We start from the raw sequence: 17,442 nt of genomic DNA, 5'->3' as shown, positions 1-17,442 counted from the left end.
TCATTGTTAAATACTACATATATGCCAGTATCTCAGCCTAAGAGCTGAGAGCCTGATTGCATAACTTTTTCTTTTTATAAGAAACATTAACGTGTTGAAAATCCCAAATTGTTTGCATAGTCAATTTCACAAAGCTCTGACACACACATGTACCCCACCAGACATGCCCCTGGGGTCTTTTCACACTCCCCAAACTCAGAACAAATTCAAGAAAGTGTACAGTATTATATAGAGCCATTATTGCATGGAACTCTGTTCCATCACATATAGCTCAAATCAAAAGCAAACCTGGTTTAAAAAACAGATAAAGCAACACCTCACGGCACAACGCCTCTCCCCTATTTGACCTAGATAGTTTGTGTGTCTGTATTGATATCTAGGCTATGTGTGCCTTTACATTTTTTAAATGTAGTTCTGTCCTTCAGTTGTTTTAGTCCATTAATGTTCGGTACTATGTTATGTTCCATGTTTTGTGAGGACCCCAGGAAGAGTAGCTGCTGCTTTTGCAACAGCTAATGGGGATCCTAGTGAAATACCCAAAATACCAAAAAGCCTGCTCTATCCAGATCTAGCCTGATCTAGCCTGCTCTATCCAGATCTAGCCTGCTCTATCCAGATCTAGCCTGATCTAGCCTGATCTAGCCTGCTCTATCCAGATCTAGCCTGCTCTATCCAGATCTAGCCTGATCTAGCTTCTACCAGGCTAACAAATCGCAAGACAAACAGTCATAGACTGTGAAGCTGTTTTTCATAGAAGAACACAACCCAGGTTTATTAAGATAGGAGTGTTTAGTGAGGGTTAGAGACCAAGGTCGTGTTCAGCAGGTACTGAACATCCGGGAAGGTTTTGAAACCAACAAAGGAAAGTGTGTGTTCTTAGTGGACAAGCTCAGGTGGTAATACCTCCATTTGAAAAGGTTTTCTCCGTTTGGGTCTACTGAACATGCCCCAGGTCAGCAATGTCTACGTTAAGTAGAAATGATGTAGTGACGTAACAGTTCTATAAAAATCTCTAAAGCACTTTAGATCCAGACTTTGTTTGTCATACTGTCAGTCTCAGTCTCTCGTCAGACTGTCTCAGTATGATACCGAGTTCCCTTTGGGCCAGAACTAATGCAAGTTCTCCCCAGCTACCTGTGTCACAGTTGATTAGTGATGTATCTACCAGGGAGACTGTAGATCTTACACTACTGGGGATGATTTAAGCACCTCTGAAAATAGCACTATTCCATTGAGATCAGTTTAATGATCTGTGATTCTTAATGACATGTTTCTATGAGGGGTGATCCAAGCAAGCAAGAGACAAACAAAGGGTGAATTTATGTCGGGTGAAAACTGGGTCAGTGATAAGTGAATCTTGAATTTACTTTGATCTGTGCACGTAGCTAAGAGCATGCTATGCTATCCAGGATCCATTCACTTTTACTGTGTGTTGGTCCCCAATGCTAATGTTAGCTAGTGAATAGTGGCTGTGGCCATAGATGCAAATCCAGAGAGTGTCACGCCCTGGTCGTATTATATTGTGTTTGTCTTCATTTATTTGGTCAGGCCAGGGTGTGACATGAGTTTATTGTGGTGTGTCTTGTCTTGGGGGTGTCTAGCATTAGTCTATGGCTGCCTGAGGCGGTTCTCAATCAGAGTCAGGTGATTATCGTTGTCTCTGATTGGGAACCATATTTAGGCAGCCATATTCTTTGAGTATTTCGTGGGTGATTGTTCCTGTCTCTGTGTTTGTTGTCACCAGACCAGGTTTTCACGTTCCGTTTGTTGTTTTTGTATTGTTCGTTTTCATCTTCATTAAACATGTCTCAAGAATACCACGCTGCATTTTGGTCCGCTTCTCTTCCACCAGACGAAAGCCGTTACAGAGAGGGATAGCTAATCTCTCCCGGCCAAGGGACTAGTTTTAAGGAAGTCTGTATTTTCTGGAGAGAAAAAACATCACAGGGATAAAAAAATGAGTAGCTAAGAGACAAGATGTCGCTGTGAGCACTCATTAACTTTTAGAAAGCAGAAATTGTGATATTCACGCAGCGTTGCCTACTAACATAGGCTATAACCGAAGTTTATCACCCAGCCCCTGGAGGAGAGAAAACAACTGGCTTTAGTGGTGATGTGATGTGACTGAACGACACCACTACCATCTAGTGAACAGCAGATGGTAGCCATTTTAGCTCAGTTGGGGAGAAATGGGAGATAATGTTAGATAATGGCTGATTCTAGGGTAATGTGACACATTATTTTAGGCAGATTCTGAGATAAGAGATGGCGTCGGTCGTAATGTGTTTGAGTGTTACTTTCAGCTAGCTAGCTAACATCTGTCAGGGGCTTCTCCATGTAACACCATTACTCTCAGTCTTGACAGTGTGTAACACTACCCTGGCAGGTGATTTTTCACCTCCTTCTCAAGATGTAACTATAGCAGACTGATTGTCTCCTCTCATCACACACGCACGCACACACATGCACGCACGCACGCACATGCACGCACACACACACACACACACACACACACACACACACACACACACACACACACACACACACACACACACACACACACACACACACACACACTTAGGGATACAAGCACACACACACACCTCTTTAATCACCTTGGTGTTAATTACCTGCCTGATGCCCTTGGGGAGACGACCCAGGGTCCTGTGTTAATGAGACAGGGATCGATAGCAGCGGAGGAGAGGAGATCCGTTCTGCCTTACCTCCGTCTTCCCTACACTCCTTCCTTCTCATTGCCTGTTCTCCCTGCCTACTCTCTTTCACTCACTCTCTACCTCTCTCTCTCTCTTTCTCTCTCTTTCTCTGTGGGAATGATGTGGTCGGGACCAAACCTTATTAGGAAAAGGAGTCATGTCTTTCCAGCCCAACCAGATCTAATAACCCACACCTCATTTCTTAATGTAGTAGAGGTATTAATATCAGTGTACCCCAGCCAGAAACAACCCCTAGCCACTTGTAGAGATCAGAAAGAATATGGGAGGTGTATGCAATATGGTCAAACTCCGTCCAAGCATATTAGAGTGAAAGGTTGAGCTACTTCCATATTGCATGATGTCAAATCCTTTCACATCTACATGAGGTGCCTAGGCAGTAGTGGTTATGGGCCTAGGGGCTGTATCTAGACCAGGGCGGTAGTCATAATGTCTCAGAATAGTAGTACTGATCTAGGATCAGTTTATTCTTTTTGATCCTAATGAATAAAACAGGGGGACATGATCCTAGATCAGCACTCTTTATGAATAGTCTTTTCCCAAAGCACTCTCCATGGTCCTGAAAGCACACACTGTCCACATTATGTACAGAGATAAAGCTACTGTTTGAAGATCATCATCTCATTTGATTGTTTGCAGCTGCCATCATCTACATAATAACCCTTGGTAGAACAGCTTGTTGAAAAACAGATAAAAATGCTTGTTAATTTTCTGTTCAGTTTCTCCCACTAAACATGTAAACAGTGCCTCTAATCCTAGCCATAATAATTCAATCAGCCCCTCTGTTTGTCTGCACTCATCATACATAGGAGCTATGTGTGTGTGTGTGTGTGTGTGTGGCAGGGAGGCCAGTCTGAGTCACCAATTAGCACTGCCCAGAAAGCTAGAGAGAGACTATGCATTCCTGGTCATTGATCAGCCTGTCCTAGTTGCAGTTTGGGTCTCCCTTTTCTACCGCACCTCTCTCCCCCAGGCCACAAACTTAGGATGGATTCCCAGGGAAGTGTGAGGGGGAAGGGGGGCTGTTTTGGCCCGTGTTGAGCATTGTCATAGTATTGGCTCACCCAATGTTTGTTTATCTGGGTGTGTGTGTGTGCATTTGTACCTGTGGTAGGGCTTGGACCACCGTATCCAGCAGAGCTCTCATTCCTTTAGCCATCTTCAGCAGCTTCAGAACTGGGATGGAGAGAATAGATGGAGAGAGAGAGAGAGAGGCAGAAAGACAGAAACAGAGAAAAAGGTTATGATGAGGGCTGGGGAGAGGAGAAGTGGGGGGGGGGGAGATTATAAATGCTGGGCATTTAGGGAATTCCCTCCGGTTCAATTCTGGACTAAACAGGAAACATCCAGCCTCCGAAAGGTCACAGCTAAATTTATACCCAGCACACACGCTCTCACAGACACTGTCATACACACACACGCTCTCACAGACACTGTCATACACACACACGCTCTCACAGACACTGTCATACACACACACGCTCTCACAGACACTGTCATACACACACACGCACTCACAGACACTGTCATACACACACACACTCTCACAGACACTGTCATACACACACATACATACACTCATCACTCTCACAGACACTGTCATGCACACACACACACTCTCACAGACACTGTCACACACACACACACACACACACACACACACACACACACACACACACACACACACACACACACACACACACACACACACACACACACACACACACACACACACACACACACACACACACACACACACACACACACACACACACACACTACTCACAGACACTGTCAAACACACACACATACTCACAGACACTGTCAAACACACACACACTGTCACAGACACTGTCATACACACATACAGACACTCATACACACATACACTCGCTCATGGCCCTCCCACTGGTCAACCATTAGTCATGAGCTGTAGCTTTGGTAGGATTAATGATGAAGCAGTGATCTGCTGTATACTGGGTCTGTACACTGGGTCTGTACACTGGCTCTATACACTGGCTCTACACACTGTGTCTGTACACTGGGTCTGTACACTGGGTCTGAACACTGGGTCTGAACACTGGGTCTGTACACTGGGTCTGATACACTGGGTCTGAACACTGGGTCTATACACTGGGTCTGTACACTGGGTCTGAACACTGGGTCTGAACACTGGGTCTATACACTGGGTCTGTACACTGGGTCTATACACTGGGTCTGAACACTGGGTCTATACACTGGGTCTGTACACTGGGTCTGTACACTGGGTCTGTACACTGGGTCTATACACTGGGTCTGTACACTGGGTCTGTACACTGGGTCTATACACTGGGTCTGAACACTGGGTCTGTACACTGGGTCTGTACACTGGGTCTATACACTGGGTCTGAACACTGGGTCTGAACACTGGGTCTGTACACTGGGTCTATACACTGGGTCTGAACACTGGGTCTGTACACTGGGTCTGTACACTGGGTCTGTACACTGGGTCTGAACACTGGGTCTGTACACTGGGTCTGTACACTGGGTCTGAACACTGGGTCTGTACACTGGGTCTGTAGATTCCACTGGGTCTGAACACTGGGTCTGAACACTGGGTCTGAACACTGGGTCTGTTTGGGTCTGTGTGTGTCCAGATTCCACAGGGGCATGAGTAGGAAAGGTGTTGAACTGTGTGTGTTTGTGTCTGTGTGTGTGTGTGCCAGGGTGCGACTAAACACTCAAATGCACTTCTTCTTCTCCCTCCCTCCCTCCCTCCCTCCCTCCCTTCCTCCCTCCCTCCCTCCCTCCCTCCTCCCTCCCTCCCTCCCTCGTTACCTCGTGCGATCCTCAACACCCTCATGATGCGTATGATGGTAGGGTTGATGGGGAGAGAAGCGCTGTAGTCGATCTCCTCCAGAGTGATGCCCATCACTGACAGCAACACGATGGCCAGATCCAACTGATTCCACCTACACACAGAGTCAGAGAGCAAAGGGTCGTCACACTGGAGGCCATGTTCCATCAGGGTCATTCATGTATTGTACAGGTACAGACATGTGTGTGTGTGTGTGTGTGTGCCCAGTAACCCAGACTGTTTCCACCTGCCTGCATCTCCACTATGTCACAGTTTAAGACACACTGAGTACGCAGAGAGACTGTCCTGCCAGATGCCAATGATGTCATAGAAAAGATATGAGGTGCTGCTCAATCACACTAACATACATCTCTCTCTCTCTACCCCCTGTACTCTCTCTTCCTTTTTCTCTCTCTCTCTCCATCCTTTACCTCTTTCTCTTCTTTCTCATGTATTTTATCTCCTCTCTCTCTTCCAACCCCCCTTTTCTCTTCTACTCCCTCTCTTTCGCTGATCTCCCTTGCTTTCCTCTCTCTACCCCGGTACTCTCTTTTCTCTCTCCTCTCTACCCCTCTTTCTCTTCTTTCTCATGTATTTTATCTTTCTCTTCCTTTCTCTTCTCTCCCCCTCTCTCTCTCTCTCTCTCTCTCTACCCCCGTCCATCTTCTTCTATCCTTTACCTCTTTCTCTTCTTTCTCATTTATTTTATCTCCTCTCTCTCTTACAACCTCTCCTCCACCTCTTTTCTCTTCTACCCCCTCCCACCCCTCTCCCTCTTTCTCTGCTTCCATCATAGAAAATGGGTCAGTACCATTAAAGAACCAGGTTTGTGTTTTGTTCGCATCAACATCTTCAACATGTATGTGTTGTCAACAGTAGCAGCAGTTCAGCACAAACCATTCAGTACTGAGTCAATGAAATGAATTGATATCCAACATCAGCCACAATCTATCTGCTTCATCAGTAACCCATTATGTTGAATGGGAAAACAATTAGAGAAAGAGAATGAGTAGGAATGGCTCTAGTGATGCTCCATGTATCTGTGAGTGGGTTGATCTGGGTCCTGTTAACAGTAATGTGGGTGTAATTGAATTAATAACAGTAATAATAGAATGGGAGAAATCACTGCTCCACCATATTGCTCACAGTGAGGGTGAGATATTGGACTGTATGGAGGCAGAGAGATTCTTCTGTGAATTCTGTTTCCTGATTGAGTCCATGGGTCAGGAATGGGTCAGGAATGGGTCAGGAATGGGTCAGAGATGGTCATGAATGGGTCTGGAATGGGTCAGAGACGGGTCAGAGATGGGTCTGGAATGGGTCAGAGATGGTCATGAATGGGTCTGGAATGGGTCAGAGATGGTCATGAATGGGTCTGGAATGGGTCAGAGACGGGTCAGAGATGGGTCAGAGATTGGTCTGGAATGGGTCAGGAATGGGTCAGAGATGGGTCAGAGATGGGTCAGGAATGGGTCAGAGATGAGTCAGGAATGGGTCAGGAATGGGTCAGAGATGGGTCAGAGATGGGTCAGGAATGGGTCAGGAATGGGTCAGAGATGGGTCAGAGATGGGTCTGAGAATGGGTCAGAATGGGTCTGGAATGGGTCAGAGACGATTCGGAGATGGGTCAGGAATGGGTCAGAGATGGGTCAGGAATGGGTCAAAGATGGGTCAGAGATTGGTCTGGAATGGGTCAGAGATGATTCAGAGATGGGTCAGGAATGGGTCTGGAATGGGTCAGAGATGATTCAGAAATGGGTCAGGAATGGGTCAGAGATGGGTCAGGAATGGGTCAAAGATGGGTCAGAGATTGGTCTGGAATGGGTCAGAGATGATTCAGAGATGGGTCAGAGATGGGTCAGAAATGGGTCAGGATGGGTCAGAGATGGGTCAGGAATGGGTCAGCGATGGGTCAGAGAATGGGTCAGGAATGGGTCAGAGATGGGTCAGGAATGGGTCAGAGATGGGTCAGAATGGGTCAGAGAATGGGTCTGGAATGGAATGGGTCAGAGATGGGTCAGGAATGGGTCAGAGATGAGTCAGGAATGGGTCAGAGATGATTCAGAGATGGGTCTGGGTCAATGGGTCAGAGATGATTCAGAGATGGCAGAGATGGGTCAGGATTCATGGGTCAGAGATGGGTCTGGGTCAGGAATGGGTCAGAGATGATTCAGAGATGGGTCAGGAATGGGTCAGAGATGGGTCAGAGAGATGGGTCAGAATGGGTCAGAGATGGGTCAGGAATGGGGTCAGAGATGAGTCAGAGATGGGTCAGGAATGGGTCAGAGATGGGTCAGGAATGGGTCAGAATGGGTCAGGAATGGGTCAGGGTCAGAATGGGTCAGAGATGATTAGAGATGGGTCAGGAATGGGTCAGATGGGTCAGAGATGGGTCAGGAATGGGTCAGAGATGAGTCAGATGGGTCAGAGATGATTCAGAGATGGGTCAGGAATGGGTCAGGAATGGGTCAGAGATGGGTCAGGAATGGGTCAGAGATGATTCAGAGATGGGTCAGGAATGGGTCAGAGATGGGTCAGAGATGAGGATAGAGGAGTGTACTAACTATAGTTATTCTGCATCTGATGAAATGGATAATGATACATCTACACACAATGCAAGTATAGCAGATTAGCGTCATGAATATTGTTCTGGAGGCAGCTCTGCAGAGTGGTCACTAGCTGGCACAGCCTTTAAACCCTACCTTAACCCTAACATTTAAACCTAACATTAAAACCTAACCTTAACCCTAACCTTTAAACCTAACCTTAACCCTAACCTTTAAATCTAACCATAACCCTAACCGTTAAACCTAACCTTTAAATCTAACCATAACCCTAACCGTTAAACCTAACCTTTAAATCTAACGTTAACCTAGCATTTAAACCTAACCTTAACTCTAACCTTTAAACCTAACCTTACCCTAACCTGTCAACCTAACCTTAACCCTAACCGGTCAACCTAACCTTAACCCTAACCTGTCAACCTAACCTTAACCCTAACCTGTCAACCTAACCTTAACCCTAACCTGTCAACCTAACTTTAACCCTAACCTGTCAACCTAACCTTAACCCTAACCTGCCAACCTAACCTTAAACCTAACCTGTCAACCTAACCTTAACCCTAACCTGTCAAGCTAACCTTAAACCTAACCTGTCAACCTAACCTTAACCCTAACCTGTCAACCTAACCTTAACCCTAACCTGTCAACCTAACTAACCTGTCAACCTAACTTTAACCCTAACCTGTCAACCTAACTTTAACCCTAACTTTAACTTCCTACAGTACAGCAATCACTATGAATCATACAGTGAGATGACACACACAGTGTCCCCAGTGCAGCGTATTTAATTCAGTCACCTTTACTAGTACCATTTAGTATAGAGAGAGCATTGTGGTTATATTACAGCTATGGCATCACTACTATGAATCGCACAGAGTGAGAAAACACACACAGTGTCCCAAGTGTAGCAGTGTGGATGGTGTTTATTCAGTAGCTCAGTAGTATCTGTATTTGACTATCCAGAGAGTATCCCAGCTATAGTTCAGCTATAGTAAATCTATGACAATACCAGGAAGTACCATTGAAGTATCCCAGCTATAGTTCAGCTATAGTAAATCTATGACAATACCAGGAAGTACCATTGAAGTATCCCAGCTATAGTTCAGCTATAGTAAATCTATGACAATACCAGGAAGTACCATTGAAGTATCCCAGCTATAGTTCAGCTATATTAAAGCTATGACACTACCAGGAAGTACCATTGAAGTATCCCAGCTATAGTTCAGCTATAGTAAATCTATGACAATACCAGGAAGTACCATTGAAGTATCCCAGCTATAGTTCAGCTATAGTAAAGCTATGACACTACCAGGAAGTACCATTGAAGTATCCCAGCTATAGTTCAGCTATAGTAAAGCTATGACAATACCAGGAAATACAATTGCAGTATCCCAGCTATAGTTCAGCTATAGTTCAGCTATGACACTACCAGGAAGTACAATTGAAGTATCCCAGCTATAGTTCAGCTATAGTAAAGCTATGACACTACCAGGAAGTACCATTGAAGTATCCCAGCTATAGTTCAGCTATAGTAAAGCTATGACACTACCAGGAAGTACCATTGAAGTATCCCAGCTATAGTTCAGCTATAGTAAAGCTATGACACTACCAGGAAGTACCATTTGAAGTATCCCAGCTATAGTTCAGCTATAGTAAAGCTATGACACTACCAGGAAGTACCATTGAAGTATCCCAGCTATAGTTCAGCTATAGTAAAGCTATGACACTACCAGGAAGTACCATTGAAGTATCACAGCTATAGTTCAGCTATAGTAAAGCTATGACACTACCAGGAAGTACCATTTGAAGTATCCCAGCTATAGTTCAGCTATAGTAAAGCTATGACACTACCAGGAAGTACCATTTGAAGTATCCCAGCTATAGTTCAGATATAGTAAAGCTATGACACTACCAGGAAGTACCATTGAAGTATCCCAGCTATAGTTCAGCTATAGTAAAGCTATGACACTACCAGGAAGTACCATTGAAGTCAGAATAACTATTTTCTAATGGAGCTGTGGTTAAGAAGGGCAGCTATGAATCATATACTCTGTATGAATCATACACACTGAGATGACTGACATGCGCAACACTGTCCCCAGTGCAGTAGTGAATACAGTGTTTATTCAGTAAGTCAGTGTGGCCCTGTAACTACCTGTCTTTAAAGAAGCGTCGGAAGCCAAAGGCAGTGAGCTTCAGGAGGGTCTCCAGTACAAAGGTGGATGTGAAGAAATAGTTACAGTACTTCAACACTAGATCCAGAGACTGAGAGACAGAGAGAGAAGGAGGTGGGAGGGAGGGGGAGAGAGAGAGAGGGGAGGAGGGAGGGAGGGGAGAGAGAGAAATAGTTACAGTACTTCAACACTAGATCCAGAGACTGAGAGACAGAGAGAGAAGGAGGTAGGAGGGAAGGGAGAGAGAGAGAGGAGGAGGGAGGGAGGGAGGGGGAGAGAGAGAAATAGTTACAGTACTTCAACACTAGATCCAGAGACTGAGAGACAGAGAGAGAAGGAGGTGGGAGGGAGGGGGACAGAGAGAGAGAGGGGAGGAGGGAGGGAGGGGGAGAGAGAAATAGTTACAGTACTTCAACACTAGATCCAGAGACTGAGAGACAGAGAGAGAAGGAGGTGGGAGGGAGGGGAGAGAGAGAGAGGGGGAGGAGGGAGGAGGGAGGGGGAGAGAGAGAAATAGTTACAGTACTTCAACACTTGATCCAGAGACTGAGAGACAGAGAGAGAGGAGGTAGGAGGGAGGGGGAGGAGAGAGAGAGGAGGAGGGAGGGAGGGAGGTGGAGAGAGAGAGAGAGGGGAGGAGGGAGGGAGAGAGAGAAATAGTTACAGTACTTCAACACTAGATCCAGAGACTGAGAGACAGAGATAGAAGGAGGTGGGAGGGAGGGGGAGAGAGAGAGGGGGAGGAGGGAGGGAGGGAGGGAGAGAGAGAAATAGTTACAGTACTTCAACACTAGATCCAGAGACTGAGAGACAGAGAGAGAAGGAGGTGGGAGTGAGGGGGAGAGAGAGAGAGGGAGGAGGGAGGAAGGGGGAGAGAGAGAAATAGTTACAGTACTTCAACACTAGATCCAGAGACTGAGAGACAGAGAGAGAAGGAGGTAGGAGGGAGGGGGAGAGAGAGAGGAGGGAGGGAGGGAGGGAGGGAGGGAGGGAGGGAGGGGGAGAGAGAGAAATAGTTACAGTACTTCAACACTAGATCCAGAGACTGAGAGACAGAGAGAAGGAGGTAGGAGGGAAGGGAGAGAGAGAGCGGAGGTGGGAGGGAGGGGGAGAGAGAAGGAGATGGTGGAAGGGAGGAGAGAGAGAGGGAGGTGAGAGGGAGGGGAGAGAAAGGAGGTGGGAGGGAGGGGGAGAGAGAGGGGGTGGGAGGGAGGGGGGAGGGGGGAGAGAGAGAAGGAGGTGGGGGAGAGGGAGGTGGGAGGGAGAGAGAGAAAGGAGGGAGACTTCAACACTAGATCCAGGGGGAGACTGAGGAGGTGGGAGGGAGGGGAGAGAGAAGGAGATGGTGGGAGGGAGGGGAGAGAGGAGCTGGGAGGGAGGGGGGAGAGAAGGAGATGGTGGGAGGGAGGAGAGAGAGAAGGTGAGAGGGAGGGGGAGAGAGAGGAGTTGGGAGGGAGGGAGGGAGGGGGAGAGACAGAAGGAGGTGAGGGGAGAGGGAGGTGGGAGGGAGAGAGAGGAGGAGGAGGAGGGAGGGAGGGGGAGAGAGAGAAATAGTTACAGTACTTCAACACTAGATCCAGAGACTGAGAGACAGAGAGAGAAGGAGGTGGGAGGGAGGGGGAGAGAGAGAGAGGGGAGGAGGGAGGGAGGGGGAGAGAGAGAAATAGTTACAGTACTTCAACACTAGATCCAGAGACTGAGAGACAGAGAGAGAAGGAGGTAGGAGGGAAGGGAGAGAGAGAGAGAGGAGGAGGGAGGGAGGGAGGGGGAGAGAGAGAAATAGTTACAGTACTTCAACACTAGATCCAGAGACTGAGAGACAGAGAGAGAAGGAGGTGGGAGGGAGGGGGACAGAGAGAGAGGGGGGAGGGAGGGAGGGGGGGAGAGAAAATAGTTACAGTACTTCAACACTAGATCCAGAGACTGAGAGACAGAGAGAGAAGGAGGTGGGAGGGAGGGGGAGAGAGAGAGGGGAGGAGGGAGGCAGGGAGGGAGGGAAGGAGGGGGAGAGAGAGAAATAGTTACAGTACTTCAACACTTGATCCAGAGACTGAGAGACAGAGAGAGAAGGAGGTAGGAGGGAGGGGGAGAGGAGAGAGAGGAGGAGGGAGGGAGGGAGGGAGGGGGAGGAGAGAGGAGGGGAGGAGGGAGGGGAGAGAGAGAGAGAGAAATAGTTACAGTACTTCAACACTAGATCCAGAGACTGAGAGACAGAGAGAGAAGGAGGTAGGAGGGAGGGGGAGAGAGAGAGAGGGGAGGAGGGAGGGAGGGGGAGAGAGAGAAATAGTTACAGTACTTCAACACTATATCCAGAGACTGAGAGACAGAGAGAGAAGGAGGTAGGAGGGAGGGGGAGAGAGAGAGGGGGGAGGAGGGAGGGAGGGGGAGAGAGAGAAATAGTTACAGTACTTCAACACTAGATCCAGAGACTGAGAGACAGAGATAGAAGGGGGTGGGAGGGAGGGGAGAGAGAGAGGGGAGGAGGGAGGGAGGGGGAGAGAGAGAAATAGTTACAGTACTTCAACACTAGATCCAGAGACTGAGAGACAGAGATAGAAGGAGGTGGGAGGGAGGGGGAGAGAGAGAGAGGGGAGGAGGGAGGGAGGGGGAGAGAGAGAAATAGTTACAGTACTTCAACACTAGATCCAGAGACTGAGAGACAGAGAGAGAAGGAGGTGGGAGTGGGGGAGAGAGAGAGGGGGAGGAGGGAGGGAGGGGGAGAGAGATAAATAGTTACAGTACTTCAACACTAGATCCAGAGACTGAGAGACAGAGAGAGAAGGAGGTAGGAGGGAGGGGGAGAGAGAGAGGGAGGAGGGAGGGAGGGAGGGAGGGAGGGAGGGAGGGGGGAGAGGAAATAGTTAGGTACTTCAACACTAGATCCAGAGACTGAGAGACAGAGAGAAGGAGGTGGAGGGAAGGGAGAGAGAGAGCGGAGGTGGGAGGGAGGGGGAGAGAGAAGGAGATGGTGGAAGGGAGGAGAGAGGGAGAGGAAGGGGGAGAGAGGTGGGAGGGAGGGGGGGGAGAGAGAGGAGGTGGGAGGGAGGGAGGGGGGGAGAGAGAGAAGGAGGTGGGGGGAGAGAGGAGGTGGGAGGGGAGAGAGAGAGAGGAGGAGGGAGGAGAGAGAGAGAAGGTGAGAGGGAGGGGGAGAGAGAGGAGGTGGGAGGGAGGGGAGAGAGAAGGAGATGGTGGGAGGGAGGGGGAGAGAGGAGCTGGGAGGGATGGGGGAGAGAAGGAGATGGTGGGAGGGAGGAGAGAGAGAGAGGTGAGAGGGAGGGGGAGAGAGAGAGGTTGGGAGGGAGGAGGGGAGAGAGGAGGTGGGGGGAGAGAGGAGGTGGGAGGGGGAGAGGGGAGAGAGAGGGAGGTGGGAGGGAGGGGGGAGGGGGAAGGAGATGGGAGGGAGGGGGAGATAGAAAGAGGTGGGAGGGAAAGAGGAGGTGGGAGGGGGAGAGATAGAAAGATGTGGGTGGGAGAAGGAGGTAGGAGGGAGGGGGAGAGAGAGAAGGAGATGGTGGGAGGAGAGAGAGAATGTGAGAGGGAGGGGGAGAGAGAGTATGTGAGAGGGAGGGGTAGAGAAGGAGGTGAGAGGGAGGGGGAGAGAGAGGAGGTGGGAGAGAGGGAGGAAGGGGGGAGAGAAGGAGGTGGGAGGAAGGGGGAGAGAGAAGGAGATGGTAGGAGGGAGAAGAAAGAGAGAGAAGGAGGTGAAAGAGAGGGAGAGAGAGAGAGGAGGTGGGAGGGAGGGGGAGAGAAAGAGGTGGGAGGGGGAGAGAGAGGAGGTGGGAGGGAGGGAGAGAAAGAAGGGGGTGGGAGGAAGGGGGAGAGAGAAGGAGATGGTAGGAGGGAGAAGAAAGAGAGAGAAGGAGGTGAGAGAGAGGGAGCGAGAGAGGAGGTGGGAGGGAGGGAGGGAGGGGGGAGGGGGAGAGAGAAGGAGATGGTGGGAGGGAGGAGAGAGAGAGAAGGTGAGAGGGAGGGGGAGGGGGAGAGAGAGGAGGTGGGAGGGAGGGAGAGAGAGAAGGAGGTGGGAGGGAAGGGGGGAGAGAGAGAGAGGAGTCACATATGGAACATGGTACATGAAATCACACGACACTCTGTCTTTCTGTTCCCCCCCCCCACCCCCACCCACACACGCACACCGCTCCCTCCAGTCTTACTCGTGGCTGGCTGTAGTGTTCCAGTGACATGGTGATGACGTTGATACAGATGATGAAGGTGATGAATAGGTCCAGGTAGTAGGTGGTACACAGAGTGTGGATCCACAGGCGGAGGGGGCTGTAGCTGGCATAGTAGGGGATCTTCTGGGCGTCTGGCAAGGGGAGACAAACACAGGTAATAGTGCTTCATACATAGCATTACTGTACACTATTCAAAAGCATTCCTGTGATGTCCTCCTGTCAAGAGTAATACTCATAAACGATTCACACTATCATTGATGATCTATCTCTGTCTGTTCTTCTCCCCCCATCCCTCTCTCTCTCTCTCCCTCTCACCCTCCCTTTCTCTCTCCCACCCTTTCTCTCTCTCTCTCACTCTCCCTCCCTTTCTCCCTTTCACCCTCTTTCCCTTTCTCTCTCCCACCCTCCCTCCCTTTCTCCCTTTCACCCTCTCTCCCTCTCTCTCCCTCTCTCTCCCTCTTACCCTCTCTCTCTCCCTCTCTCTCCCTCTCTCTCTCCCTCTCATCCTCCCTCCCTCTCTTTCTCCCTCCCTTTCTCCCTTTCACCCTCTCTCACCCTCCCTCCACCCCTTTCTTCCTCTCACCCTCTCTCACGCTCCCTCCATCCCTGTCTCCCTTTCACCCTCTCACCCTCTCTCCCTCACACTCCCTCTCACCCTCTCTCACCCTCCCTACATCCCTTTCTCCCTTTCACCCTCTCACCCTCTCACCCTCTCTCCCTCACACTCCCTCTCTCCCTCTCACCCTCTCTCACCCTCCCTCCATCCCTTTCTCCCTTTCTCCTTCTCACCCTCCCTCCCTCCCTCACACTCACTCTCTCTCTCTCATCCTCCCTTTCTCCCTTTCTCCCTCTCACCCTCTCTCCCTCACACTCCCTCTCTCCCTCTCATCCTCCCCTTTTCCCTCTCACCCTCTCTCCCTCACACTCCCTCTCTCCCTCTCATCCTCCCTTTCCCCCTCTCTCCCTCTCACCCTCCCAATCTCTCTCCAGGCACCTTGCACTATCTCCTCTTCCCGTCTCTCCCTTACCCCTCCTCTTCTTCTCCATGCGTCTCCGTCGTTTATCCTCTCTCCTTTTAGCCTCTTCCACTTCCTGGTTCTGACGGCACTTGTGGAAGTTCTCCACTACCACGCCCACAAACATGTTCAGAACGAAGAAACTGACGATGAGGAGGAAGGAGATGAAGTAGAGGAGCATCCATGGACTGTTGTTGATCACTGGCTAAAGGGAGAGAGGGAGGGAGGGATGGGAGAGGGGGGATGGAGAAGGAGGGAGGCAGGGAGGGGAGAGGGGGGGAGAGAGAGAGAGGGAGGCAGGGAGGGAGAGAGGGGGGATGGAGAGGGAGGGAGGCAGGGATGGGAGAGGGGGAGAGAGAGAGAGAGAGCAGAGAGGGGCGATGGAGAGAGAGGGAGGGAGGCAGGGAGGGGAGAGGGGAGAGAGAGAGAGAGGGAGGCAGGGAGGGGAGAGGAGGGATGGAGAGGGAGGGAGGCAGGGAGGGGAGAGGGGGAGGGAGAGGGGGAGGGAGGGAGAGGGGGATGGAGAGGGAGGGAGGCAGGGAGGGAGAGGGGGATGGAGAGGGAGGGAGGCAGGGAGGGGAGAGGGGGAGGGAGAGGGAGGGAAGGGGAGGGGGGATGGAGAGGGAGGGAGGCAGGGAGGGGAGGGGGGGAGAGAGAGAGAGGGGGGAGGGGAGGGGGATGGAGAGGGAGGGAGGCAGGGAGGGGAGAGGGTGGGAGAGAGAGAGAGGGAGGCAGGGAGGGGAGAGGGGGGATGGAGAGGGAGGGAGGCAGGGAGGGGCGAGGGGGGATGGAGAGGGAGGGAGGCAGGGAGGGGAGGGGGATGGAGAGGGAGGGAGGCAGGGAGGGGAGGGGGGAGAGAGAGAGGGGAGGGAAGGGAGAGGGGGATGGAGAGGGAGGGAGGCAGGGAGGGAGGGGGGAGAGAGAGAGAGGCAGGGAGGGAGAGGGGGGGGATGGAGAGGGAGGGAGGCAGGGAGGGGAGAGGGGGAGAGAGAGAGAGAGGCAGGGAGGCAGGGAGGGGAGGGGGGATGGAGAGGGAGGGAGGCAGGGAGAGGGGGATGAGAGGGAGGGAGGCAGGGAGGGGAGAGGGGGGATGGAGGGAGGGAGGCAGGGAGGGGAGAGGGGGATGGAGAGGGAGGGAGGCAGGGAGGGGAGAGGGGGGATGGAGAGGGAGGGAGGCAGGGAGAGGGGGAATGGAGAGGGAGGGAGGCAGGGAGGGGAGAGTGGGGGAGAGAGAGAGAGGGAGGGAAGGGAGAGGGGGGATGGAGAGGGAGGGAGACAGGGAGGGAGAGGGGGAGAGAGAAAGAGGGAGGCAGGGAGGGAGAGGGGGATGGAGAGGGAGGGTGTCAGGGAGGGGAGAGGGGGAGAGAGAGAGGGAGGGAGCAGAGAGGGGGGATGGAGAGAGAGGGAGGAAGGCAGGGAGGGGAGAGGGGGGAGAGAGAGAGGGAGGGAGCGGAGAGGGGGGATGGAGAGAGAGGGAGGCAGGGAGGGTAGAGGGGGAGAGAGAGAGAGAGGGAGGGAAGGGAGAGGGGGGATGGAGAGGGAGGGAGGCAGGGAGGGAGGGAGAGGGGGAGAGAGAGCAGGGAGGGAAGGGAGAGGGGGATGGAGAGGGAGGGAGGCAGGGAGGGAGAGGGGGGGAGAGAGAGGGAAGGGAGAGGGGGATGGAGAGGGAGGGAGGCAGGGAGGGGAAGGGGGAGAGAGAGGAGGGAGGGAGGGAGGTAGGGAGGGGAGAGGGCGAGGAGAGAGAGAGGGGAGGGAGGGAGCGGAGAGGGGGGATGGAGAGGGAGGGAGGCAGGGAGGGGGGGAGGGGTATGGAGAGGGAGGGAGGCAGGGAGGGGAGAGGGGGAGAGCGAGAGCGGGAGGGAAGGGAGAGGAGGGATGGAGTGGGAGGGAGGCAGGGAGGGGGAGAGGGGGAGAGAGAGGGAGGAAGGGAGAGGGGGGGGAGAGGGAGGGA

The 17,442-nt window shown here is 51.3% G+C and overlaps 1 protein-coding gene across 1 annotated transcript in view; it reads right to left on the bottom strand.

The window, feature by feature from the left end:
- LOC135532630 (voltage-dependent T-type calcium channel subunit alpha-1I-like) overlaps positions 1–17,442 on the bottom strand; it is a gene marked incomplete at both ends in the record, with an annotated part of 82,487 nt that overhangs the window by 8,771 nt on the left and 56,274 nt on the right. Inside the window, 5 exon segments of the mRNA XM_064960098.1 lie at positions 3,838–3,908; positions 5,550–5,683; positions 10,285–10,394; positions 14,455–14,606; positions 15,504–15,696. Coding sequence (XP_064816170.1) covers positions 3,838–3,908; positions 5,550–5,683; positions 10,285–10,394; positions 14,455–14,606; positions 15,504–15,696 — 660 coding nt within the window.

This window comes from Oncorhynchus masou, unplaced genomic scaffold, assembly GCF_036934945.1.
Source record: "Oncorhynchus masou masou isolate Uvic2021 unplaced genomic scaffold, UVic_Omas_1.1 unplaced_scaffold_1952, whole genome shotgun sequence".
NCBI lineage: Eukaryota > Metazoa > Chordata > Actinopteri > Salmoniformes > Salmonidae > Oncorhynchus > Oncorhynchus masou.
This window is presented reverse-complemented; position numbering and strand designations above follow the sequence as displayed.